At 52.8% G+C, this 27,329-nt stretch overlaps 1 protein-coding gene across 1 annotated transcript in view; it reads right to left on the reverse strand.

Annotated features, from left to right (window-relative positions):
- rev1 (REV1 DNA directed polymerase) overlaps positions 1-25,562 on the reverse strand; it is a 32,953-nt gene extending 7,391 nt beyond the window's left edge. The window contains exons 1-13 of the mRNA XM_035392539.1: positions 25,002-25,562; positions 16,038-16,104; positions 13,231-13,363; positions 12,366-12,534; positions 11,438-11,620; positions 10,133-10,842; positions 7,493-7,600; positions 6,953-7,054; positions 6,539-6,662; positions 3,804-3,932; positions 1,837-1,991; positions 713-832; positions 12-232 (exon numbers count right to left, since the gene is read on the reverse strand). Coding sequence (XP_035248430.1) covers positions 12-232; positions 713-832; positions 1,837-1,991; positions 3,804-3,932; positions 6,539-6,662; positions 6,953-7,054; positions 7,493-7,600; positions 10,133-10,842; positions 11,438-11,620; positions 12,366-12,534; positions 13,231-13,363; positions 16,038-16,094 — 2,211 coding nt within the window. The 5' untranslated portion in view covers positions 16,095-16,104; positions 25,002-25,562. The remainder of the gene's footprint in view (positions 1-11; positions 233-712; positions 833-1,836; positions 1,992-3,803; positions 3,933-6,538; positions 6,663-6,952; positions 7,055-7,492; positions 7,601-10,132; positions 10,843-11,437; positions 11,621-12,365; positions 12,535-13,230; positions 13,364-16,037; positions 16,105-25,001) is intronic.
- Between the last annotated feature and the right edge of the window lie 1,767 nt (positions 25,563-27,329).

The raw sequence follows: 27,329 nt of genomic DNA on the forward strand, positions 1-27,329 counted from the left end.
GAGGCGCTGACCTGTGTGAAGCGGATTCCGTAGTTCATCTCCGCGGAAACGGACTTCCTCTCCTTCTCGCTCCGGACGGGCCGGTCGTCCAGACCGCGGCAGAACCGGAACAGCGTCTGGCCCGTCCGAGGCCCGAACTCCTTCTGCAGCCGCGACAGGGACAGCTGCTGCAGCTCCCCGCACGTCCGAACCCCCAGAGAGGTCAGCTTGCACCCCATCGACCGTCCCACGCCTGGAACCGTTCAACACAGTACCTCAGCTTTCAGCACAACCGCGTTACTGAATTTAAACAGAGCACAATCACATTAACCCACACAGTAAGACACACATTAATACACTACCCCCAAACACCAGGCCCTAACCCACACTGACACGCTGCCCCTTTATCACTAGTGTCCCCAGTCCACCTTGAATTGCTAAGTTTATTTTAATTAATTAGTATATTTTATATCTATTATATCAAAAGCGAATAAGTCATTATTTAAATCTTCTGCCTGGCTTGATAAAAGACTGGTCAATTAAAATTGGTATTAGCACATGACACAGTATTGTCTCGCTTTCCAGAGGCTCTCCTTTCAATTCCTTCGAGCAACAGTAGGGGTCTCCAAACCCCCAGCTAGAACCACTGCATAGGCAATGACCTGCTGTGACCCTCTCCTCTCTATCAGGGCGTCAGTTCTCGTCTGCGGCCAGCAGAGGGCACCGGTCTCACCTGGCAGGCTGGTGACGGGCTGCTCTCTAATGAAGTCGTCCACTTCCTCTGGCTTCAGGTAGTACTGTCCGTTAGGTTTGGCTTTGCGAGTCGCCATTCTGGCCAGCAGAATATTTGAACCTTGACGAACGAGAAAGGCAGGTGTGGCTCAGTGTCAGACTTTGGGACAGAGCGCAACTACAGATTTACAGCATTTTACCACTTCATCTCAGAAGACTGATGTCTCAGACCTTAACTGCTCTTTTTTTACTTTCTCCTCAATGGAGGAAACAGGACCCCCTCCAGGGAAAATTATTTGGTGCTGGTCTTATGAAGACATCTTATCAGCAACTTAAATAACCCCTTTTTTACTGGAGGGCAGAGGTCATGTGACGTGTGACAGTGTCCAACTGGATGCCAACTTTTCCGAAGTAACCACCCGCGTGGGCTGTGCGCTGGTTTGTGATGCCCGAACACAGATGTGCCACTTTGAATATTTACACAAGAAATCTGCGTGAAAGCAGCCACTCCACACCAGCCACACCTCTTTCTGTGTTTCACAGAAGAAGAAGCCTTCGTACTTTTCTGGAGAAAAGGATCTGTGTTGCAGAAAGCCAAGGCCGGGTGGGGCAGGGCAGTGTAGGGCGGAGTCAAGTGGGCAGAACCTGGTGGAGGCGGGGCAGAGGCAGGTGGGTGGGGCAGAGTGTGGTGGGCAGGGCAGAGGCAGGTGGGTGGGGCACAGTGCGGTGGGCCTGGCAGAGCCAGGTGGGTGGGGCACAGTGCGGTGGGCGTGGCAGAGGCAGGTGGGTGGGGCACAGTGCGGTGGGCCTGGCAGAGCCAGGTGGGTGGGGCACAGTGCGGTGGGCGTGGCAGAGCCAGGTGGGTGGGGCACAGTGCGGTGGGCGTGGCAGAGCCAGGTGGGTGGGGCACAGTGCGGTGGGCGTGGCAGAGCCAGGTGGGCGGGGCACAGTATGGTGGGCGTGGCAGAGCCAGGTGGGTGGGGCACAGTATGGTGGGCATGGCAGAGCCAGGTGGGTGGGGCACAGTGTGGTGGGCGGGGCAGAGACAGGTGGGTGGGGCTGAGTGCAGTGGGCATGGCAGAGGCAGGTAGGCGGGGCATATTGTTTTGAGGGCGGGGCACTCACCCATGCCAACGGAGGCGGAGCAGCCGGTCCTCTCCCTCACGTCCGTGCGGATGGCGCTGGCGAGCTCGTCCGGGGCCACGCCCAGCTCCGCCAGCAGGCCGCTGGCATCCACCAGGACCTCGTCACAGCTGAGAGCCTCGATCTCGTGCGTGTAGCTGAGGGATGGGGGGGGGGTTACATCCATACATCCATACATCCACCCACCCATTATCTATACCCACTTATCCTGGGCAGGGTCCATCCATTATCTATACCCGCTTATCCTGGGCATGGTCACGGAGGGTGCTGGAGCCTATCCCAGCGTGCACTGGGCGAGAGACGGGAAATCTCCCTCTGTCCCACCCTCCGTTTAAATACTTATTCAGACAGAACCAAGAAAACATTCTCCAAACCAGACCTGGGACAAACATGTATGTAAAATAACATTTAAACTCCTGCCAGTTATTGATCATTTAAAAAAAAATCTATTTTCACTGTAGTTCAGAAAAGGACTCCTTCTTATATGGGCCCCATCGAGTCCAAACAGAACCCATACAGGCCCCATCGAGTCCAAACAGAACCCATACAGGCCCCATCGAGTCCAAACACAACCCATACAGGCCCCATCGAGTCCAAACAGAACCCATACAGGCCCCATCGAGTCCAAACAGAACCCATACAGGCCCCATCGAGTCCAAACAGCACCATACGCTGTCTCCATCCCCGTCCTCTGTGCTGCACAGAAATGCAATCAGGACTTCTCCACTGACAGCTATCCTGTCGTTTCACACGAGCCCTTCTCAGAATAAACGTGAGACTTTTCCAGGAGTCGTTTTTTCTCTCAGGACTCGCAGGGAAACCAGGTCTTACTCTGAAGCTCGAGTCCCGTGAGTACTTCTCGAGAGGCATCACTTTGAGATGATCTCACTGCGGGTGAGAACACATTCTTGCAGACGTCCTTGGCAGCGAAATTCCCACCATCAATACCCCCTGACAGCGGGTGAGCGGGCACGGGCCAGGGAGCTGGCCAACGTGTTAAAAATGCCAGCACACAGACTCTGTCAGACTGAGCAAGGTTTAGAAAGGCAGATGGATTTGCCTCACCCACAATAAGAGGAAAAGGAGACGTCATTTTCAGATCAATCAAGGGGTATTTGGGATGTTTTTTCCCCCCCAAAATATCTTCCACGACTTTCCAGAATGCAAACAGTCACAGTGATGATGTTTACACCTGAATAATAATGCCATAAACTATTGACACTCCCTAATTTAGACACTGTTCAGTAGAGAGGGAGAGGGAGAGGGAGAGGGAGAGGAGGCAGAGAAGGAGTGAAAGAGACAGAGAGGGAGAGATGTATAGTGAGAGAGAGAGGGAGAGAGAGAGAGAGAGAGAGGAAAGGAGAGAAAGGCAGAGAGGGAGAGAGAAGAAAGAGGCAGAGAAAGAGAGAGGGAGAGGCAGGGGCAGAGGAGAGGGAGAGAGAGAGGGAATGGCAGAGGAAGGGGGAGAGAGAGAGGGAGAGGCAGAGGGAGAGGGAGAGAGCGGTAGAGGGGCAGAGGAAGAGGCAGAGGGAGAGAGAGAGAGGCAGAGAAAGAGGGGGAGATAGAGGGAGAGAGAGAGGGATACAGGCAGAGAGAGAGAGAGAGTGGGAGAGAGGCAGAGCGGGAGAGAAAGTAAGACAGAGCGACAGAGAGGGAGAGGGAGAGAGTGGTAGAGGGGCAGAGGAAGAGGGAGAGAGGCAGAGAAAGAGGCAGAGAGGGAGAGAGAGAGAGAGAGAGAGAGAGAGAGGTAGAGGAGCAGAAGAAGAGGGAGAGGAAGAGAGACAGAGAGGGAGAGGCAGAGAGGCAGAGGGAGAGAGAGGGAGAGGCAGAGGAAGAGAGAGAGGGATACAGGCAGAGAGAGAGAGAGAGGGAGAGGCAGAGGAAGAGAGAGAGGGATACAGGCAGAGAGAGAGAGAGTGGGAGAGAGGCAGAGGCAGAGAGAGCGGTACCTGGCCAGCGTCTCGTACAGCACCAGCGCCACCTCCTTGTAGGCCTGGAAGTCGTAGGGCACGGCCTGCAGGGCGGGACACAGGCGCTTGGCCTGCCCGAAAAACATCCCGTTCCTCACCCCCGTCTGCCTGAGGGAGGGGGAGGAGTTACTGACCCCGCCCAGCGCACACGCGCAGCGCAGCGGGACACAGCTGCATACTGCGCCAAGCCGTCAATACAGCAATCAATCAATCAATAAATCAATACATCAATAAATCAACACATCAATCAATCAATACATCCATCAATCAATCAATCAGTACATCAATCAATCAATAAATCAATACATCAATAAATCAACACATCAATCAATCAATGCATCAATCAATCAATACATCCATCAATCAATCAATCAATACATCAATCAATCAATCAATCAGCACATCAATCAGTCAATACATCAATCAATCAATATAATACAAACAAAACACACAAAAATGAAAACTCAAACTTATTGGTATATTGTATATAACGCACACGAACACATGCATGCACGCACACACACGCACACGGACACACACACACACACACGCACACCCACACACACACACACTCACACACACACACTCACACATACACACCCCCACACACACACTCCCACACACTCACACACACGGGATAAGATAAAGGCAGGAACGCGGTGTGGCGGTATGGGCAGACATGGCGGTTTGAGCAGACATGGCGGTTTGAGCAGACATGGCGGTTTGAGCAGACATGGCGGTATGGGCAGACATGGCGGTTTGAGCAGGCATGGCGGTTTGAGCAGACATGGCGGTTTGAGCAGACATGGCGGTTTGAGCAGACATGGCGGTTTGAGCAGGCATGGCGGTTTGAGCAGACATGGCGGTATGGGCAGACATGGCGGTTTGAGCAGACATGGCGGTTTGAGCAGGCATGGCGGTATGGGCAGGCATGGCGGTATGGGCAGACATGGCGGTTTGAGCAGACATGGCGGTTTGAGCAGGCATGGCGGTTTGAGCAGACATGGCGGTTTGAGCAGACATGGCGGTTTGAGCAGGCATGGCGGTTTGAGCAGACATGGCGGTATGGGCAGACATGGCGGTTTGAGCAGACATGGCGGTTTGAGCAGGCATGGCGGTTTGAGCAGACATGGCGGTTTGAGCAGACATGGCGGTTTGAGCAGACATGGCGGTATGGGCAGACATGGCGGTTTGAGCAGACATGGCGGTTTGAGCAGACATGGCGGTTTGAGCAGGCATGGCGGTATGGGCGGTATGGGCAGACATGGCGGTTTGAGCAGACATGGCGGTTTGAGCAGACATGGCGGTATGGGCAGACATGGCGGTTTGAGCAGACATGGCGGTATGGGCAGACATGGCGGTATGGGCAGACATGGCGGTTTGAGCAGACATGGCGGTTTGAGCAGACATGGCGGTTTGAGCAGGCATGGCGGTTTGAGCAGACATGGCGGTATGGGCAGACATGGCGGTTTGAGCAGACATGGCGGTATGGGCAGACATGGCGGTTTGAGCAGGCATGGCGGTATGGGCAGACATGGCGGTTAGAGCAGACATGGCGGTTTGAGCAGACATGGCGGTTTGAGCAGACATGGCGGTATGGGCAGACATGGCGGTTTGAGCAGACATGGCGGTTTGAGCAGGCATGGCGGTATGGGCGGTATGGGCAGACATGGCGGTTTGAGCAGACATGGCGGTATGGGCAGACATGGCGGTTTGAGCAGGCATGGCGGTTTGAGCAGACATGGCGGTATGGGCAGACATGGCGGTATGGGCAGACATGGCGGTTTGAGCAGACATGGCGGTTTGAGCAGACATGGCGGTTTGAGCAGACATGGCGGTATGGGCAGACATGGCGGTATGGGCAGACATGGCGGTTTGAGCAGGCATGGCGGTTTGAGCAGACATGGCGGTTTGAGCAGACATGGCGATATGGGCAGACATGGCGGTATGGGCAGACATGGCGGTTTGAGCAGGCATGGCGGTTTGAGCAGACATGGCGGTATGGGCAGACATGGCGGTTTGAGCAGGCATGGCGGTTTGAGCAGACATGGCGGTTTGAGCAGACATGGCGGTTTGAGCAGACATGGCGGTTTGAGCAGGCATGGCGGTATGGGCAGACATGGCGGTATGGGCAGACATGGCGGTTTGAGCAGACATGGCGGTTTGAGCAGGCATGGCGGTATGGGCAGACATGGCGGTATGGGCAGACACGGCGGTTTGAGCAGGCATGGCGGTTTGAGCAGGCATGGCGGTATGGGCAGACATGGCGGTATGGGCAGACATGGCGGTATGGGCAGACATGGCGGTTTGAGCAGACATGGCGGTATGGGCAGACATGGCGGTTTGAGCAGACATGGCGGTTTGAGCAGACATGGCGGTTTGAGCAGACATGGCGGTTTGAGCAGACACGGCGGTATGGGCAGACATGGCGGTTTGAGCAGACATGGCGGTATGGGCAGACATGGCGGTTTGAGCAGGCACGGCGGTATGGGCGGTTTGAGCAGGCATGGCGGTATGGGCAGACATGGCGGTATGGGCAGGCACGGCGGTTTGAGCAGACATGGCGGTATGGGCGGTTTGAGCAGGCACGGCGGTATGGGCAGACATGGCGGTTTGAGCAGGGATGGCGGTATGAGCAGGCATGGCGGTTTGAGCAGGCATGGCGGTTTGAGCAGACATGGCGGTTTGAGCAGACATGGCGGTATGGGCGGTACCTGGCCTCGTAGCTGCAGGAAGCGATCTCCGCCATGGACAGCGCCGCGAGGGCGGGGTCCACTCCGTTGCCGGGGGCGTCCGGGCTCTCAGGGGAGGAGAACGAGTCCGGATCGGCCTTCCCCTCTGTAGGACAGACAGGCAGACAGACAGACAGTGATAGTGGTCATGCTCAGTCCTATCTTGGGTTGTGTGTGTGGATGTTTGGGAATTTGGGGTGTGTGGATGGGGGGTAGGGTGAGGGTATTTGGGGTGTGTGGATGGGGGGGGTGAGGGTATTTGGGGTGTGTGGATGGGGGGGGGGGTGTGAGGGTATTTGGGGTGTGTGGATGGGGGGGGGGGGGTATTTGGGGTGTGTGGATGGGGGGGGGGGGGAGGGGGTGAGGGTTATTTTGGGGTCCCGGTGCTGTACTCACCCCGTCTCCTCTGGTAGTACAGGACCTCCATCTGGGGATTGGCCCCAGGACGCAGGGCCACTGTTCCGGGGCCTCGGTTACTCGTCACGGCAACGGGCTTCCCTGAGAGCAGGACACAGAACATTAGCGTGCGCGTTTGTGTGTATGCACGCGTGCATGTATGTACATGTAATATGTGTGTGTGTGAGTGTGTGTTTGCGTGTGAGTGTGTGTGTGTGTGTGTGTGTGAGTGTGTGTGAGTGTGTGTGTGTGTGTGTGTTTGCATGTGAGTGTGTGTTTGCGTGTGAGTGTGTGTGTGTGTTTGTGTGTGTGTGTGTTTGCGTGTGTGTGTGAGTGTGTGTGAGTGTGTGTGTGTGTGTGTGTGTGTTTGCATGTGAGTGTGTGTTTGCGTGTGAGTGTGTGTGTGTGTTTGCATGTGAGTGTGTGTTTGCGTGTGCGTGCAGTGTGTGTGTGTGTGCGTGTGTAGGTGTATGTGTGTGCGTGTATATATGTGTGTATGTGTGCGTGTATGTATATGTAATATGTGTGTCTGTGCCTCACCCTTCAGATCGGGTCGGTGGCGGATCCCCACGGAGGCGAAGAAGCAGTCCATGTCCACATGCAGGATGCAGGCCTGCCGGTTCTGAGGCCCGGCTGGACCCGACAAACCTGGAGCACACAAACACACACACACACACACACAGCCATTACACCTCACCCTCTCATTCCCCTTTAACATTTGCCTCACCCTCTCATAACCTCACTCTATTACACCCCCCTCACCCTCTCATCCCCCTTTACCATCCCCCTCACGCTCTCATAACCTCACCCTCTCATTCCCCTTTAACACCCCCCCTCACCCTCTCATACCCCTTTACCATCCCCCTTACCCTCACATAGCCTTATCCTCTCATTTCCCTTTACCATCCCCCTCACCCTCACATAGCCTTATCCTCTCATTTCCCTTTACCATCTCCCTCACCCTCTCATAACCTCACCCTCTCATTCCCCTTTAACACCCCCTTCACGCTCTCATAACCTCACCCTCTCATTCCCCTCACCCTCTCATAACCTCACCCTCTCATTCCCCTTTAACACCCCCCTCACGCTCTCATAACCTCACCCTCTCATTCCCCTTTAACACCCCCCCTCACCCTCTCATACCCCTTTACCATCCCCCTTACCCTCACATAGCCTTATCCTCTCATTTCCCTTTACCATCCCCCTCACCCTCACATAGCCTTATCCTCTCATTTCCCTTTACCATCTCCCTCACCCTCTCATAACCTCACCCTCTCATTCCCCTTTAACACCCCCTTCACGCTCTCATAACCTCACCCTCTCATTCCCCTCACCCTCTCATAACCTCACCCTCTCATTCCCCTTTAACACCCCCCTCACGCTCTCATAACCTCACCCTCTCATTCCCCTTTAACACCCCCCTCACCCTCTCATAACCTCACCCTCTCATTCCCATTTAACATTCTCCTCACCCTCTCATTCCCCTTCTATATCCCCCTTTCGCCTTTACATGCCCTCTCTCTTGACCCCCTTGCTCTCTCAATCCCTTATGCCCCCTCTCGCTTCTGCTTTCTCTATCTCTCTTTTATTCTCTATCTCTCTCTCTCTCCGTCTTCTGCTCTCTCTCTGTCATGATCTTTCTCTTTCTCTCTCTCTCTTTCTGTGGATTTGGGTTAAGTGTAACACATTATAGCCTTTAATTAACATCCAGCGATGTTCCCCAGAAAGCCTGACTATTAATACTTCCATAAAGCTCCTGGATATCAGTATGCAACAAGGCAAATTACCGCTGACATTTAGGAGACGGAGAGAATCATGGGAGGATTTATTAATGAGATTTCTCCCGTCTGCAGTCGGACGCGCTGCGCTGACAGCCTCAGAGCACTAAAACGACAGGAAACCGCGTCGGCGGCCTGTCCTCGGCCATCAGGATGAACGAAACGCACGTCCCGCCACAGACACGCAGAACAGGGTTATTTCTGTCTGAGCCGTCAGGCGGTGACCAGCGGCCGAAGCAGCGCTAACGCTGGGGCTAGCGCAGGGGCTGGAGGTGGGGCTAACGCAGGGGCTGGGGGTGGTGCTAACACAGAGGCTGGGGGTGGTGCTAATGCAGAGGCTGGGGGTGGCGCTAACACAGGGGCTGGGGGTGGTGCTAACGCAGGGGCTGGGGGTGGCGCTAATGCAGGGGCTGGGGGTGGTGCTAATGCAGGGGCTGGGGGTGGTGCTAATGCAGGGGCTGGGGGTGGTGCTAATGCAGAGGTGCTAACACAGAGGCTGGGGGTGGCGCTAATGCAGGGGCTGGGGGTGGTGCTAATGCAGGGGCTGGGGGTGGTGCTAATGCAGGGGCTGGGGGTGGTGCTAATGCAGGGGCTGGGGGTGGTGCTAACGCTGGGGGTGGTGCTAACGCTGGGGGTGGTGCTAACGCAGAGGCTGGGGGTGGTGCTAACGCTGGGGTGCTAACACAGGGGCTGGGGGTGGTGCTAACACAGGGGCTGGGGGTGGTGCTAACACAGAGGCTGGGGGTGGTGCTAACACAGGGGCTGGGGGTGGTGCGAACACAGAGGTGCTAACACAGGGGCTGGGGGTGGTGCTAACACAGGCTGGGGGTGGAGCTAACACAGGGGCTGGGGGTGGTGCTAACACAGGGGCTGGGGGTGGTGCTAACACAGAGGCTGGGGGTGGTGCTAACACAGGGGCTGGGGGTGGTGCGAACACAGAGGTGCTAACACAGGGGCTGGGGGTGGTGCTAACACAGGCTGGGGGTGGAGCTAACACAGGGGCTGGGGGTGGTGCGAACACAGAGGTGCTAACACAGGGGCTGGGGGTGGCGCTAACGCAGGAGCTGGGGGTGGTGCTAACATAGGGCACAATACAGACTGAACAGACGCATGCGCGCACAAACACACACACACTTACACCCACACTCAGACTCACACTCAGTGTTCAACCCATGGTGCAGACCACAGCCTGACATCACCAGAGGTTCCTGTGTTAAAAACAACTGCTTGCATCTCAAGGATTCTGGGTAATGCAGTCCAAAATAAGAGATCTCCCGTACGCCGATGCTGCGCTCACGAGAGGCCGCAGTGAAAGGAAATGAATCGCTCGGTAGCCTGGCAACAGCGCGCAGGTACTCTTTTTTTAATCTCGGGACCCGGCTCCGAGGACTGTGGGTGATACCTGCATCGTGAGCGGGCCGCTGCCTCCTCAGCCGCTCCTTCCCGGGAAAGACGGCGCCCCCTTTGGCCCGCCGCCGCTGCTGCAGGGAGTTCACGAACTCTGAGAACTCGTTCCGCCAGGTGGAGATGTGGTGGAGGCGGGAGTGGGAGTAGTACTCCGATATGGCGCTCGCCGGGGTGGGAGGGGCCACGTGCTTCCCCGGGGAGTCCGGAGGGGCGGGGCCTGCCGTGGGCGTGGCGGGAGAGGCGTAGTGGGTCCCGTTCAGCCGAACTCTGCCGCAGAGGGGGAGGGGCTTCTCGGAGCCGGGCGACTGGGGAGGAGGGGTCTGCGGGCAGGGCTTGGCGATGGCGGCCGCCTTCTGATTGGCTGAGGGCAGAAGGGCAGGTGCCGGGCTGGCGGACGAACTGGAGCAGGGTTTGTGGTGGGGGGCGGGGTTTGGGGCAGGCGGGCTCTGGAGGGGGCGTGGCTGCACCATGGGTCTCCCGTCCTGGGCGGGAGGGGTCTGGGGGCAGTCCGAGGGCGGGGGCAGCGGCTTCCCCAGGGCGTCCCGTCCAGGATGAAGGGCCAAATCCAGGGGCTTTAAGGCACCGTTGGCGGGGTGGGCGTGGCCGTTGGTGAGGGGCCCCTCAGGGTAATCGCTGGCCCCCTCGTGTACCCCGTTCATTTTAGGGCCCCCCGTTCGGTCCACACAGTTCCTCATGGACCCGTTTCTGTGGGACAGAACCTCACAATAACCAACACCCTAACCCAACCAACACCAAAACCATAACCCAACCGACTCCAAAACCCTAACCCATACCCAACCAACACCAAAATCCTAACCCTAACCCAACACCAAAACCCAAATCCAAACCCTAACCCAACCAACACCAAAACCTAACCCTACCCCAACCAACACAAAAACCATAACCCAACCCACTCCAAAACCCTAACCCTACCCCAACCAACACCAAAACCCTAATCCTAACCCAAAAAACACCAAAACCCAACCCTAACCCAACCAACACAAAAACCATAACCCAACCCACTCCTAAACCCTAACCCATACCCAACCAACACCAAAATCCTAACCCTAACCCAACACCAAAACCCAAATCCAAACCCTAACCCAACCAACACCAAAACCTAACCCTACCCCAACCAACACAAAAACCATAACCCAACCCACTCCAAAACCCTAACCCTACCCCAACCAACACAAAAACCCTAGCCCTAACCCAACTAACACCAAAACCCAACCCTAACCCAATGTGTCTGGCCTATCCAAGCCCACTGAACACTGCAGCCCAAAACCCCCGCACTCACAGCCGGAAGCTCCCATCCTGGTGGGCGTGGTCCAGCTCTCGGCGGGCGTGGCAGGCGTGGTTGGGGGTGTGGCTGGGTCCTGCAGACTCCTGCCCTGGGGGGGCCCACGTGCCGGGGAAGCAGAGTGCTCTGGGCCTGTAGAGCTGGTACTGCAGGCAGGACAGGAGCCGCCCCGCCTTAATACTGCAACACACACCAGAGTCACACACACCTTTAATACTGCAACACAGACCAGAGTCACACACACCTTTATACTGCAACACAGACCAGAGTCACACACACCTTTAATACTGCAGCACTGACCAGAGTCACACACACCTTTAATACTGCAGCACTGACCAGAGTCACACACACCTTTAATACTGCAGCACTGACCAGAGTCACACACACCTTTAATACTGCAACACAGACCAGAGTCACACACACCTTTAATACTGCAGCACTGACCAGAGTCACACACACCATTAATACTGCAGCACTGACCAGAGTCACACACACCTTTAATACTGCAGTACAGACCAGAGTCACACACACCTTTAATACTGCAGTACAGACCAGAGTCACACACACCTTTAATACTGCAGTACAGACCAGAGTCACACATACCTTTAATACTGCAGTACAGACCAGAGTCACACACACCTTTAATACTGCAGTACAGACCAGAGTCACACACACCTTTAATACTGCAGTACAGACCAGAGTCACACACACCTTTAATACTGCAGTACAGACCAGAGTCACACATACCTTTAATACTGCAGTACAGGCCAGAGTCACACACACCTTTAATACTGCAGTACAGACCAGAGTCACACACACCTTTAATACTGCAGTACAGACCAGAGTCACATACATCTTTATACTGCAACACACACACACACACACACTCAGACTCTCTCACACACACACACACACACACACACACCTGTCAGTGATCCACTCTGGCCGCACCACCTTCTCGGTCCTCAGCTCCTGTATCTTGATGTTGGGCAGGTTGGTGGCGATGATGTGGGTGGTCTTCGAGCGCGAGTAGTAGACGTGGAACTGGCCTCCGTGCAGCATCATCAGTCTGCGCAGCTCGTCCGCAGTCGGGTCTGCGCAGACACAGCATGCTCCAGAGCACTCGCAGGACATCCAATCACACAACCAACCCAAGTCTCACGCCCTACACGGAATCCCCCCCCTGCGTGGCTGCGGGTTCAAACCCTGCCAAAGCACTTTCTGAGCTGTGACTCTGTCTTTTACCCTTTCTGCTTTCCCTCGTCTGAATAAAGGGAAATGAAAGATCAAAGGAGGGAGGACTGTCTGTTCTCCCTATAAAAAAAAAAACACTGCTTCTAAAATAATGAAAACCATCTGAAAACACAAGCCCACCACAAAAAAAAGCACTCTCTCTCTTTCTCTCTCAATGAAACTCAAAACGCTTTATGACAGACACGCACTGCACTTCCAAGAAAACTCTGGTATGAAAAAGAAGATGAGTATTATTATTCTAGCGACGGTCTAACAGTCTAATTTGGGAGCTCTCTCTGATCCCCGCTCTGATTTTAAACCAGTGCTGTTCTCTAACCCTCCTTTCAAAAAAAAAAAACAAACAAAAAAAAAAAGGGGACGACCCAAGTCTTTTACTGCACCAGCCAATCACAAGGAGCGAAATGCGCACACACCCACATCCCGGGCGCGGGCACTGCGATTTGCCTGTCTCCAGCTCCCACAATGCACTGCAGGGTTCAGCGGGGCCGGGAGCGAGGAGGCGCGGGCGTGGCCCCGCGGGTCGGACCCTCGCTCACCTGTGTAGCCGTTGACGTAGATGGCCACGCCGCGGAAGATCTCGGAGCTGGCCCCCTCCTTCTGCTTCTCCCGCGGCGCCTCCTGCCTGAACTGCTCGTCCAGCTTGAAGACCTTGGCAGCCATGTACCCCCCCTGCATGAAACGCAGAACCACAGAGGATGTGGGCCACTGACTCCCAACGGGAAAGCTCAATTCCTCTGACTCTCCGGGGGGAAAAAAACGAGACAAAGACTTCGGACGTGATTAGATGTGTGGAACACTGACACGTGGAGCCAGAGAGAGGCTGCTGCCAGCAGCTGCCTGGTGCCATGGTAACCAAGAGAACCCCGTGACTGCAAGGGATATTCTGACTGCAGAAGAAAATACACACACGCACACACATGCATTCATGCACGCACACACACACACGCACACGTGCATACACGCACACATATACACATGCACACACACACACACCCCACACACTCGCATGCATGCACACATGATCATCGCACAATCATACACACACACTCTCTCTTAATGTTTCTTGAAATCACACTTGAAATCACACCTTGAGAAAAGGTGCTTAACCTGTGCTGCGTCAGGAAATCATCCAGCTGTTCAAAAGGACTGTACGAAATACAACCCGTCTGCTAAATGCAAAAAGTTTAATGTAAATAAACAGCCATGCCAAACATCCACTCTAGACCACAACTGGGGTGAAATGAGAACAAGGAAGGTCCCGGGCCAAAATCCCTGTTAAACTAATCTTTCCTGTGTGTTTAACAGGCACATCTGCACCCCTATCCCAGAGGAGGGGGTGTTCCTCTCGCAGCACTCAAACCACTTACCCCCCATATCTAAATCTCCACCCTTTCTGGGACAATTCAAACAGGCTTTACCCCTCGACAGTGTCAGCACCTGATCCCCTCCAGCTGTCAGAGCCAGTCAACCTACAGGTGACTTCCAGAACCAGATAACTGAATGTGTGATTTAGGATTAACACTGACGCTACACTATAACACCAACACGTATTTTAACACTGCCCAGCGACGCTAACAGGATGTCTGTGTGTGTGTACATCTATGTGTGTGTGTGTGTGTGCGTATTTGCATGTGCGTGTGTGTGTGTGTGTGTGCATGTGTGTGTGTGTGCGTGTGTATTTGCATGCGTGTGTAACGGTGTGTGTGTGTGTATTTGCATGTGTGTAACGGTGCGTTTCTCTCCAGCACGAGCGCACGCTGGAAAACAGAGCCAGCCTAGAAAAGGAGAACTTTACTGCTAAAGTAATCAATACCCGCCTCGCAGAAGGAAACACTGGGTGAAGCACAGAGAAAAGACTTTTCTGCTTCCACATCTGTGACCTGCAGCTGTTGCTGAGAGCCAGGCTGAAAAATGTTTCTCGTCGATGCCGACTGCAGAAACATTCGGTCTGAATCACGACAGCACAGCATCGAAACTGGACCCCAAACTCTGACACACTGACACCCGTGACCTGCGGTAACTGATACTGCTGACCATTACGCAAACAGGACAAGAACCACACACCATCTGAGACCGAATCACAAAAAAACAAAGACACAGCGAGGAGAGAGAGTGAGGAGAGGGTGGGGAAAGGGAGGAGAGAGGGAGACGAGTGGGAGGGAAGTGGGAGGGAGGTTGATTGGTCTGGGATTAGTCTGAGTTCGGAAGGATAAAGGGCAGCTGGTTGTGCTTACAGTGGCTCACTGGATTTGAACCAATCAACAAGCTTGGGCAGGAAAGAACAGCATCTGGATTGGGCAGGACTGGAGCAGCGATTGGACAGGAGGAGCACAGCGAACCCACCAATCAGGAGGTCCCTGAAGCCTCGCTTGTCTCAAAATGAGGAATTACACGCCAACTGTAACTATGATGTGCTACAGAGCCAAAATGGCCCCCAAACGTTTCAGGCAGTTTCTGTAACAGCGAACTGATTGATCAGCGTGGCGTTAGAGCACAGTAGAGAACAACAGATGGCTGTGACATCAGGGCAATGACATGCACAGCGAGTTCATATTCAACTGATCAAAACCCGGTCTGCACTCAGGGCCACCAGACAACACACTTATGCTAACACAAAACATACTGCTGACACTCACTGTAAACAGAGACAGGGAGAGAGGGAGAGAGGGAGAGTGAGTGAAAGAGAGAGGGGGAGGGGTCACAAACTGAGTGCTGAGAGAGGGAACACAGAAAGAAAAGGACAGCAGAGAGTGGTGTACAGGGGTGCCCAGAAGGGCGGGGCTATCCCTGCAGGGGTCAGGAAGTGATGCGTGTCAGAAGGGCAGGATTATCCCTGCAGGGGACAGGAAGTGATGCATGTTAGAAGGGCGGGGCTTTCCCTGCAGAGGACAGGAAGTGATGCGGGTTATAAGGGCGGGGCTATCCCTCCGGGGGACAGGAAGTAATGCAGGTTATAAGGGCGGGGCTATCCCTCCGGGGGACAGGAAGTAATGCAGGTTATAAGGGCGGGGCTATCCCTCCAGGGGACAGGAAGTAATGCAGGTTATAAGGGCGGGGCTATCCCTCCGGGGGACAGGAAGTAATGCAGGTTATAAGGGCGGGGCTATCCCTCCGGGGGACAGGAAGTAATGCAGGTTATAAGGGCGGGGCTATCCCTCCGGGGGACAGGAAGTAATGCAGGTTATAAGGGCGGGGCTATCCCTCCGGGGGACAGGAAGTAATGCAGGTTATAAGGGCGGGGCTATCCCTCCGGGGGACAGGAAGTAATGCAGGTTATAAGGGCGGGGCTATCCCTCCGGGGGACAGGAAGTAATGCAGGTTATAAGGGCGGGGCTGTACTCACCCTCCCTCCCCAACCGTCACCTTCAGCAGCTCTCTTCCGCCATCCATCTCGACTCATCCTCAAATACCTGGGGGAGAGAGAGAGAGAGAGAGCGAGAGAGAGATGGATGGAGAGAGAGGAGGGGAGGGAGAGAGGGAGAGAGAGAAGGAGAGGAGAGACAGGGAGGGAGGCAGAAAGAGGGAGAGAGAAAAGGAGAGGAGGGAGAGGGAGGGAGGCAGAGAGAGAGAGAGAGAGAAGGAGAGGAGAGAGAGGGAGGGAGGCAGAGAGAAAGAAAAAGAAAGAGGAGAGAGGAAGGGAGAGAGGGGGGAGAGAGTGGTGGGTAGATAAAAAGAGAAACATGATTATGATGGCACTTCTGTCACAAACAAGATATCTTCTTAAAACTCACCACTAAGCTTGCTGCTTAGTGGTGAGTTTAGCACTGTACTGCTTACAAAGCATATTTAAAAGGTGCGTGTAAAACCATCGTCCCTCACATTAAATCTGATGCTAAATCGGTAGGACAGCTGAACAGAACGCCATTTCATTAACTGGACCAGCATTTAAGCGTTTGCAGTGCAGTACTGCTCTTCATCGCTCATATTAATGAAGGGGAGTCCTGCATAGCAGATAATTCAGTCAAATGAAAGGCCCTGTTCTGACAGTGAAGACTCGGGTGAAAAGTGTCATAACTTACAAAGAACTGGAGTTTCAGTGTCTGGGGGAAAAATAGTTTTTGATTAATCAAGGTAGTGTTTGATTATTCACACTTTTGGTCTCTGAACCCATTTAACATTGGAAGATGGAATGTAAAAAAAACACACACACACACACAACCCCTATTACTAATGCACCCCGATAACCACGATGATCCCCCGGCTAAGGGGCTCATCGATTAGAGAGGGAAGAGCACGTCGCCTCCCGCCAACTACCCACGAGCGCAGCGACAGCAGCAGCAGCAGCGATCAAGCGCCATTCCACACGTTACATTCCACACGGTACAAACACGCGAAGAGCACGCAAACATCCACACGCAAAGAGAGTGACAGAGTGCGGCAGGTCCGTTTAAAGGGTTAATGGGTCAGAGATGCGTTTCACACACTGTCTGGTTCGGTTCGGGGGGTACCACGCACGGTTTTGGGGTGGGGGGGGGGGGTCAGCTCTTTGTTGGAAGTGAGTGTCGCTGGTGTCTGGAGCGTTTATCACCCCCCGCTGTTGTCGACAGTCACGCCCCTCCCCCACTCCTCCCCTCCTCTCCTCCCCCCTCCCCCAGAGGGAAGCAGGGTAGTAAACAACAACAGTGCGCGGGCTAATAATAGCACAGCGCCGCTGCCGCCGCTGCTGACTGAGGCTGTCCGTCAGCAAGCCCCGCCCCTTCACAAGCCCCCCCCCCCCCCCCCCATTTACCAGGTTCTGATTTGGCTCAGCCTCTGTGGAGCAGGGCTGGAAACACATGCAGGTATGCACACACACAGAGCGTCCACACACACATGCACACACTGACACACACACATACACACACATACACAGAGCGTCCACACACAGCACACATGCACGCTCACACACACACATGGACACACTCATACACACACGCACACACATACACATACACAGAGCGTCCACACAGCACACATGCAGGCTCACACACACTCATACACACACACGTGAACATATACACAGGGCGTCCACACACAGCCCGCATGCACGCTCTTGCTCACACGCATACACACACACACACATACACACACACACCACATTGCTACAAGGTGCAGAAGGGACTTTGCCCATCTTAAGCCAGGGAAGGAAATCACACTTCGCTGACCTGTTCAAACGTCATGGCATCAGCATCGGAGAACTTTAAATTGGATTAACTCTCCAATACCCAATACAAGACCACGATTCAAGAGTTTGAAAGTCCAAAAATGACAACACTATTGAAGTGTGAAACTTAACATCACTCCACAAAGGACTGCCCCAGCCCCCCATTCTCAAAGTGCTCTGGAAGAACCTACTGTAGTTCGCAACAAGTGTTCCAGTAACACACATTAAGACAGGACGATGGGCTGGCCAAAGCAGTAATGACACTTGCTCAGTGTTTGCTGCTGAAGGCAGAGCAGGAGGCAGATCATTCCAAACTCCTCATTTTTTGTCGCCAAAAATAACAGCATACCCATGGCAAGGCGTTGAGGGAAATGTTTATGGTTTCATAATGGCCAGTTTTTTTATGCCACAGCAGTGGAACTGTTCCGTCCCTGCTTAGCAGGACAAAGGGGTTCTCCATCACTGAGCAAAATTACATTTTTCTGATCTCTAGTTCGACTGGAGTCTGTCGGGGGGGGGGGGGGGGGGGGGGATACATTTACCATCCAGCGACCCCCACCCCATTCAGCCCTGGGGCTTACTAGGGCTGTTCTGAGTGGAGGGAGGACCTGTTCACGCTGTTCACTGGTCAGCCCAGAACAGCCAATCAGAGGGCAGCATTTGCCTTTCTTGCCTGGGGGGGGCTGTAACAGAGCCCAGTCTGTATTGCGGTGCAGCAGTGGAACTGACACAAAGACCTCAGTATGCCCTGCCCCCCTGCCACCCACACCACCCCTGCCCCCCCCACCAGCTGGCACACCCACTGTGCATCACAGACAGTGCAACTCCTCAGTTCCTACCTACAACTCACGACTCACTCAGTGTGACTCACGACTCGCTCAGTGTGACTCACAGCTCGCTCAGTGTGACTCACTCAGTGTGACTCACAGCTCGCTCAGTGTGACTCACTCAGTGTGACTCACAGCTTGCTCAGTGTGACTCACTCAGTGTGACTCACAGCTTGCTCAGTGTGACTCACAAGTTGCTCAGTGTGACTCACAGCTTGCTCAGTGTGACTCACAGCTCGCTCAGTGTGACTCACAGCTTGCTCAGTGTGACTCACAGCTCGCTCAGTGTGACTCACAGCTTGCTCAGTGTGACTCACTCAGTGTGACTCACAGCTTTCTCAGTGTGACTCACAGCTCGCTCAGTGTGACTCTCTCAGTGTGACTCACAGCTTGCTCAGTGTGACTCACTCAGTGTGACTCACAGCTTGCTCAGTGTGACTCTCTCAGTGTGACTCACAGCTCGCTCAGTGTGACTCACTCAGTGTGACTCACAGCTCGCTCAGTGTGACTCTCTCAGTGTGACTCACAGCTCGCTCAGTGTGACTCTCTCAGTGTGACTCACAGCTCGCTCAGTGTGACTCTCTGTGTGACTCACAGCTTGCTCAGTGTGACTCACTCAGTGTGACTCACAGCTCGCTCAGTGTGACTCTCTCAGTGTGACTCACAGCTCGCTCAGTGTGACTCACTCAGTGTGACTCACAGCTCGCTCAGTGTGACTCTCTCAGTGTGACTCACAGCTCGCTCAGTGTGACTCTCTCAGTGTGACTCACAGCTCGCTCAGTGTGACTCACAGCTTGCTCAGTGTGACTCTCTCAGTGTGACTCACAGCTCGCTCAGTGTGACTCTCTCAGTGTGACTCACAGCTTGCTCAGTGTGACTCTCTCAGTGTGACTCACAGCTTGCTCAGTGTGGCTCATAAAAATTGACAGACTGTGTTGGTCATTTCAACCTCCACCCTGAGATGACCAGTGGAGGGTGGGCTCCCCCCTTGAGTCTGGCTCCTTCCAAGGTTTCTCCCTAGCAGGGAGTTGTTCCTTGCCACCGTTGCCTTAAGCTTGCTCCTGTGGGGTTTTAGGCCAGGGTTGTCTGTGAAGCGTATTGTGACAATTATTTGTGAAATGCGCTATATAAAGACATTTTGAGTTGATTTGGGTTTGATTTGACTCGCTCATTGGGGTACATTGCTTCCTCAGGGCAGTATTCGGCACAGACAGCGTGGTACACAGGCCTGACATGACAATGACAATGACAGCAAAACATGACAATCAGCAACATTCCCAGCGACCATGTGACCTCCGCACGACCTCCGCATGACCTCATATCCCTGGAAAGAGCAAGGCAGCCGGCTGCAGACTCCCGGCTGGGGGAAAGTGGTTTTGGGTCCGTGAGCTGGCAGTCTGACGCCTGGGTCATTTGGCGTGACTGTGGTTGGGGGAGGGAGGGGGGTGTGTGGCACAGATGGCAGGGACGGGGGGGGGGGGGGGCAGGGGGGGCAGAGTGTGCGCGTGGGTAATGAATGACAGAACAGCCTGGGTTGTTTGGAGACGCAGACCCAGCCCGACTCGCCCTCGAGGTGCAGCACACTCTCTCTCTCTCTGCTGCACAGCAGGAGGCCAAGCACAGAACTGAGCACACCTGGGGCACAGGCTCTGCCCAAACACCTGCTCACCACACACTCACGCTCGCTACAGACACACACCTGCTCGCTACAGACACGCTCCTGCTCGCTACAGACACGCTCCTGCTCGCTACAGACACGCTCCTGTGCACTACTGACACACTCGTGCTCGCTACAGACACACTCCGCTCACTACAGACACACACCTGCTCGCTACAGACAGGCTCCTGTGCACTACTGACACACTTGTGCTCGCTACAGACACACTCTCGCGTACTACAGACACATTACATTATCCAGAGCAACTTACACAACTTACACTGCATCCAGTTATACATCTGGATAGATATTGAATCAATGCAGGTTAGGTACCTTGCTCAAGAGGGTACAACGGCAGTGTCCTACTGGGGAATCTGTGACATTTAGGTCACAAGACCAGTTCCTTACCCATTATACTGCACATTCCTGCTTGGTACAGTCACACTCCTGCATATTACAGACACACACCTGTTCACTACATACACACTCCTTAGTACTACAGACACACTCCCGCTCACTACAAAAACACTCCGCTAACTACAGACACACGCCTTCTCACTACAGACGCACGCCTGCTCACTACAGACATACCCCTGCTCGCTACAGACACACTCCGCTACAGACTGGCGATGTGAGCATGAATCCTTCTCTGAACAGCGAGCTCTGCTCTGGCCCGTTTCTCTGGCCTCAGCCGTGGTGCTGAGTCACCAGCCGGGAGAGCCGTATGCAATGCGATCACAGACGGGCGATCGCGTGTCCCCCTCCACCCCCCCCCCCCCCACCGTCCCATCACCCCCCAACCCCCCCCCCCGTCCTGTCGCCCCCCAACCCCCCCCCAACCACCCCCCCCCCCCGTCCCGTCCCCCGTCCCGTCCTGTCGCTGGGTCTCTCCGCTTTCCAGGCTCTACGACAACCCTGCTGGGATTGTGCCCCCCCACCCCCTCCCCCAAAGGAGGAGTTGCCACGGTGACATTTCGCTGACACCCCCCCCCTCTCTCTCTCTCTCTCTCTCTCTCTCTCTCTCATCTCCCAAAACGGAGAGACTGGAACGCTCAGCTAATGAGTCAGAAGGGCATTCCCCCTGCGCTGCTGCAGAAAGGAATGAATTAACAACGTCCCCCAACCCCCACACCCCACACCTGCACAGCCTCGCCCGGGAAACAGAGACAGAGAGGGAGAGAGGGAGAGAGAGAGGGAGGGAAAGAGAGAGAGGAGAGAGAGAGTGAGAGATAGAGGGAGGGAGAGTAAGAAAGAGAGAGGGAGGGAGAGAGGGAGGGAGGGAGGGAGAGAGGGGGGAGAGAGAGTGAGAGATAGAGGGAGGGAGAGTGAGAGAGAGGGAGGGAGGGAGGGAGAGAGAGAGAGAGATAGGGAGAATGGGAGAGAGGGACAGAGTGAGAGAGATACTCACACACACACCAGACCAACCAAACTAGCCCAGCATGTGTTTAGAACACACACACACATGCACACGCACACATCCTAACTCTGGCTTTGTCTCCTCACAGCTGATTGAATCTCTAAAACTTTCATTCTCACAGAAACCCCAAAGGAAAAGCTTGCCCATAGAACAGCACTGCTACTTGCTACTCAGAGACACATTATGAACACAGACCCTGACCCCCCCATCCCCCCCCGCTTACTAATGCATATAGGAAGAGAGGGGAGAAATAACATAGAGGGGTTCAACAGGGGATAGACTGAAACACTGGGTCTAACACCCAGTCCACCAGTGAGATATCTAGGAACAGGAAACAGATACAAGAGCACTAAATGCACATGCCAAAGGGTAAAGGTCACAGGGTGTTTTACTCCAAGTTCCAGGTTTATGGAAGAAGAAACGCAACAAATTCATACAGATTTTTTAAAAAACATTTTTTTAAATCTCCCGACTCTTTTTTTCATCATGAGCTAAAGCTGAATAGAAAGTGGGTGACAACAGGCATGGGTTTGTTTTTGTTTTTAAATTTTATCATAAGAAGCAACTATTGTGTTGATCATGAAACATAAAAATCGACAGGCTACAAATGAATTTTTACACAGCAGGTCATGCTGCTTTAGGCCATTTGTTTTCTTATGGCCAAAGTAAAAATGACCAGGTTTAATTCCAGAATGCTTTAAATGTAAAAGTATAAAATAACCAAAAATCCAATAAATATGACAGCAACACACAGCAAACTCAGACGCTGCAAATTTCACTTAAGAAAAATATTTGTTCAAGAGTCATACATGGTTTTAAACAGTAAGGGCTTGGCCGCACACCCCACGAACAGCAGCTGTATCAGAGCCAAAATGTCAGTCCTGCCGTGTCACGTTTAAACGACTCCCCAGGGAAACACAAACTGTGAGACCACAGGTGTCAGTGTTTCACTGGGGGCCGAATTTCCCGAGCGCACCTTGCGCGCATAAATTAAGAGACGGCGCGTGCCACTGCCACCTGCAGCTGTACGTCCGTGCAGCTGTCCGACAGGGACGATCCGGACGCGAGCCTGGCTCGCTATCCGTGTGCGCCACTCAACATCACCGCACATCAGACACAACTAGAGGGGAAAAACAATGTCCACACAAGAGGCCTCATTCAAGGAATCAGCCATCACCAACGATCAGAGCAGGGATTAGTCAGAACACACTTGAAAGAAGGCCCCTGGTACACAATATTGAGGATTTTTTTTTTTTGAAGGGGGGTGGGGGGTGGGGGTGACATGGGGACTTCTAGTACATTCACATGAAAATAAAATATTTAATCTCTTTTCATACCATGGACAACATTTTAAAAACTCTCAAGAGGTCAAATTTTCAACTTTGATGACCTTGAAAATACACAGGGTCTACCAGATAACAGTTAGTTCCATTGGACCAAAAGTTATCTGTGCCTGGTCGAGCTGAATTAGCACTGGACATTTTACTGTGTAAAGCAGTGGGGGATGCATCACTCAAAGAAAAAAAGTTGTCATTATTCCCTCCTTTCTTCAGTTCACAACTGCCAATCATATGCTTTCCCTTCCAGAGTATAGGGCCCGGGAGCACAGCACTGATTGATGTGATAACCTTCAAAAGAGCACTTCCTAAACAACGAGTTAGGGCAGGTTACCGGTCCAATGCCAAGCAGTTTATGAGGTTCATATTGCCAGAAACAGGCTGGATTCATTGGCCCGCAGAAGCCACGTTTCCTAGCATGGGATCATGGAAATCGGGAGATCTGCTTGGACGTGTGAACTTCTGCGGCTTAAATATAAAGACAGCAAAACTCCGCTACAATAGCGCCACCACGAGGGCCAATCAACGGCATGTTGAGTAACTGCGAGGGTACTCTGCAGACCTGGCAACTTTCAAGAGGGTTTGATAGACTATATCGAGTTTGTACTTTAGTGGAAAAAAAATGTTTTTTTAAAATTAATTATTTAATGCAGGCTTGTACATAGCCGTCACAGTCACAGAGGAGTAATTTCAGAGATTGGAGTCGGTAGTTAATTCCTTGGGGACCCGGATACCGTCTGGCATCCACTGCCGGCGACAGTTACAAACAGGAGCCCGGAACCTGCGCTCAACAGCCCGGGCAACAAACGCAGAGACACCGCTCAGGAGAAAAAGACAAAGAAACGGAATTCACAGAAAAAAACAAGCATGTGTTTACGAAAGCAATTGTCCCCACTTAGATGGGACTTCAGGGTCTAAATAAATATTTAGAGTGAATCTGGCTTGAGGGAAGTTGCTGTATCATAAAAAAATGAAACATTCTCATACCTGTGCCAGGTAAACAATATCTAAGGATCTGTGAAGAAAATATAGAAGTGACGCAGAGTAAACTGAAAGAGGAAAACTGCATTAATTTGTTCAGTACAAAAAAAATTGTTTGATTATTTATGACGCTGAGTTACACTATAACTAATTCTGGGCAACACAGCAAGGCGGGCAGTGAGACACAAATCAGCTATTTATATTTTTAAGATGTCACTTCACGTGGGGTCGCCGGGGTTAGATCTGCAGGGTGCGATCGACGTGATCTGGCTGAAAGTAAGACGTCTGGGAGAGAGAGGTTGTTGCGGGCAATCGCTTTCACCCACCCCCCACCCTGCTACACGCAGACCCAAAGCCAGACACACTGCCGCTCCGGACACCCTGCTCTCCAAAAAGCAGCCCGCCAGCTCGTCGTTAATAGCGGTTTGCGCACAAGCGCACGTTCACAATCACTTTCTCTTCAAAGCTGCGCCCAGACACTTGGCGAGCCTGCAGTCTGCGTGTGAAAGACAAACGTTCACAACTATCACACAAACCACGCTTTCCGCCGCGCGTGCTGCTCCGTGTTTGTGCTAGCGCGGCCCCCATGTGATTGCACTGAAGTCGTGGGTGGGACGGGGGAGTCCGACCCAAAACACCGGCCTAAAAACGCGCAGCACGCAAACTACGCCTACAAGTCCGGGCAAGTTAGCTAAGCTGGCTAACTAGCTACACCCGTGACACCGACAACAAATGTCAGAGTCCCCCCCCCGTTTCATGCATCGGAGCTCGCGAGCACAGCGCCGACCGCCGCGCCAGTCAGCAGCCGAAGAGCCGTGGCTGTGGGCATGCCATGCAAAAGCAGCCCACTGTTACATAAGTGGAGCCGCGGCGGATGGGTGTCTGGGGCGCTCGCTGCTGTGTAGTAGCGAGCTGGCGACTTAATCCGTGGAAAACCGTGCTTACCTTTTCTTTCCTCTTGTATTGTGTTTGGTTCTTTCTTTTAGAGCAAGGTGCTCATCGCTATGTCCGTAGGCCAATCCGTTCCTTTCTCGTCGCAAGGGCTGTGGTATTTACAAAAATATTTTTTTGAGTTTTACCGTCGTTGTCTTTGTGTCTCGGGGGCTTCCGATTTGGACATGTTATTGTGGCAGTGGAAGAGTCAGACCAATGATCACTCTCGATCACCTTCTCCCTCTTTCTTCATTTCCAGCTGCTTTCGTCTGTCCCCGGCTCCTCCTCTCGCCGTTTTCCGCCTCGTACCCTCCTCCCAGCCGGGTCACACAGTGACAGCCTGGCTGCGGAGAGCTGGTGTAATAGCGCCCCGCTGCGGTCATCCGGTGCCGTTGCAGTTGACGCAGCGCGGTGATGGATGCAGCCCGGCCAGGCTCACTCCCCGCCTCTCGCACATTCACTCTCTCACCGCCTAGATTCATTGACTAGGCCGTTGGCTGCTATTGGTGGAATTCGTCTCCTCCCATTTCTATTTGTTTTCTCCCCGTCTGTCAAGCTCGCGACAAGCCGAGGCTACTACAGGTACCAAATTACTACAGTAAACATTCTTGGACGCAGGATTTCCGTTGCGGTGGACAGATTTGCTCATAAATACGTTACATCTGAGGCCTGCCTACTCAGTATTTTAGAGCCCATGAACAATTACGCAACGTTTTCAATCTATGCTACTCGAAATGAGAATGAACGACAGACAACTGTTGTCTCTGCTTCATTTGAACGTGTACTGTTACATTTAGCTGCCGTTGCCAACACTAGCTATAGCCTACATGTATTTTGTGACGTTGACCTGAAAAAAAACAAAAACAAAAAACGATGTCAGCACAGGAGTTAGACAAAGGCCTGTCTCGGGGTTTGGCTGGCGGGCTTTTACCCATGTCTGGGAGTGTGTCCTCAGAAACCCTGGCACGTTGCGACGCATTCTGACGCATGGCGGCTAATGCGGGCTGCGCTGTCCTCGCGGGTGGGGAGGAATAGCGGGAGCGCTTATAGATCGTGGCTGCAATACGCCAAGCCGTTGCAAACGGCATCATCAAAATGAAACGAGACTCAGGCGGGCTGCACACGTGGTCTCAAGTACAGTTTGTCCTGTCGTGTCCCGAAGTGTCCCCGACTTCATGCGAGACTGAATATTAAAAAACCGACGCAAGCAGTGCAGTAGCACTTAACTGTAGACTATCACAGGGTGCACCTAATGTATTGATAAATAACAAGTTAATGTGTATATAAAATTCCGTGTAGGCTATATTGCACTGCATTGTATATCACGGTTACGTATTGCTATGAACATGGTATAGGCCTATTCTGTTCTACAAAGGACAGATTTTAAGTGCAAACATTTTTCTAAACAAAGCCTCAGACATTTTCCAAGTAAATAACAAGTTAATGTGTATATAGAATTGCGTGTATATTGCACTGCATTGTATATCACGGTTACGTATTGCTATGAACATGGTATATTCTGTACTTCAAAGGACAGGTTTTAAGTGCAAACATTTTTCTAAACAAAGCCTCAGACATTTTCCAGGCACCTTCTGTCACCCACAGATGTTGCTACTTACTCGAATAGCACTTGGGAGTTATTTAATAAAGAAAAGCGGCCGACTTTTAATTTGGATTCAAACTGCAGGATGTATCTATAGCGTAAAACCATTAGAGAAGAGTGAACTCCGTCTAATGCAGGGCGATGGTGCCCTCTTGCGAAACATCGGTTCATTTGCAGCAAAACCGAAAAAGCAAAACATAATTGGTCAGCTTGCGGGCTACAAATGTTTCTCTGAGGTTCTAAAGGGGGAAATATCCGGAAAGTGAATGACAGTGTCCCATTGGAATATTACTGAAATTAACAAAAAAAAAAAACAACAGTACCATTTCAAAACTACCAACAACTTACCTATAGCTAAACGTGTTGAATGTAAATACAACAGATAACAAGAACATAAAATTATGCCAAAGGATATTCACATCAACTGAAGGCTCGCATAGAGGGGTGGGTTGCACAATTGCACCTTTGTAGCCAGGAGTAGCCAGGAGTTGTATAGCTTGCTGGGAGTGGGCCTACTGAAGGTAAAATTATACTGTTCATCAGGATGTTCAGCAACACTTTGTTGAGTAAAACCAATATAGCCAGAATTTTTTGTTGTTGATGAAAATGGATGTTTTCCATTAATGCAAAACATCTATATTCAACACAATTTTTGAAATGGTATGTCAGAGTCTTACAATCTTACATGCTTGTCCATTTACAATACCAAGAGAAGAAGGTGCAGGTTTCACTCACTG

Source organism: Anguilla anguilla, chromosome 15 (genome assembly GCF_013347855.1).
Source record: "Anguilla anguilla isolate fAngAng1 chromosome 15, fAngAng1.pri, whole genome shotgun sequence".
In the NCBI taxonomy this organism is placed as follows: Eukaryota; Metazoa; Chordata; class Actinopteri; order Anguilliformes; family Anguillidae; genus Anguilla; species Anguilla anguilla.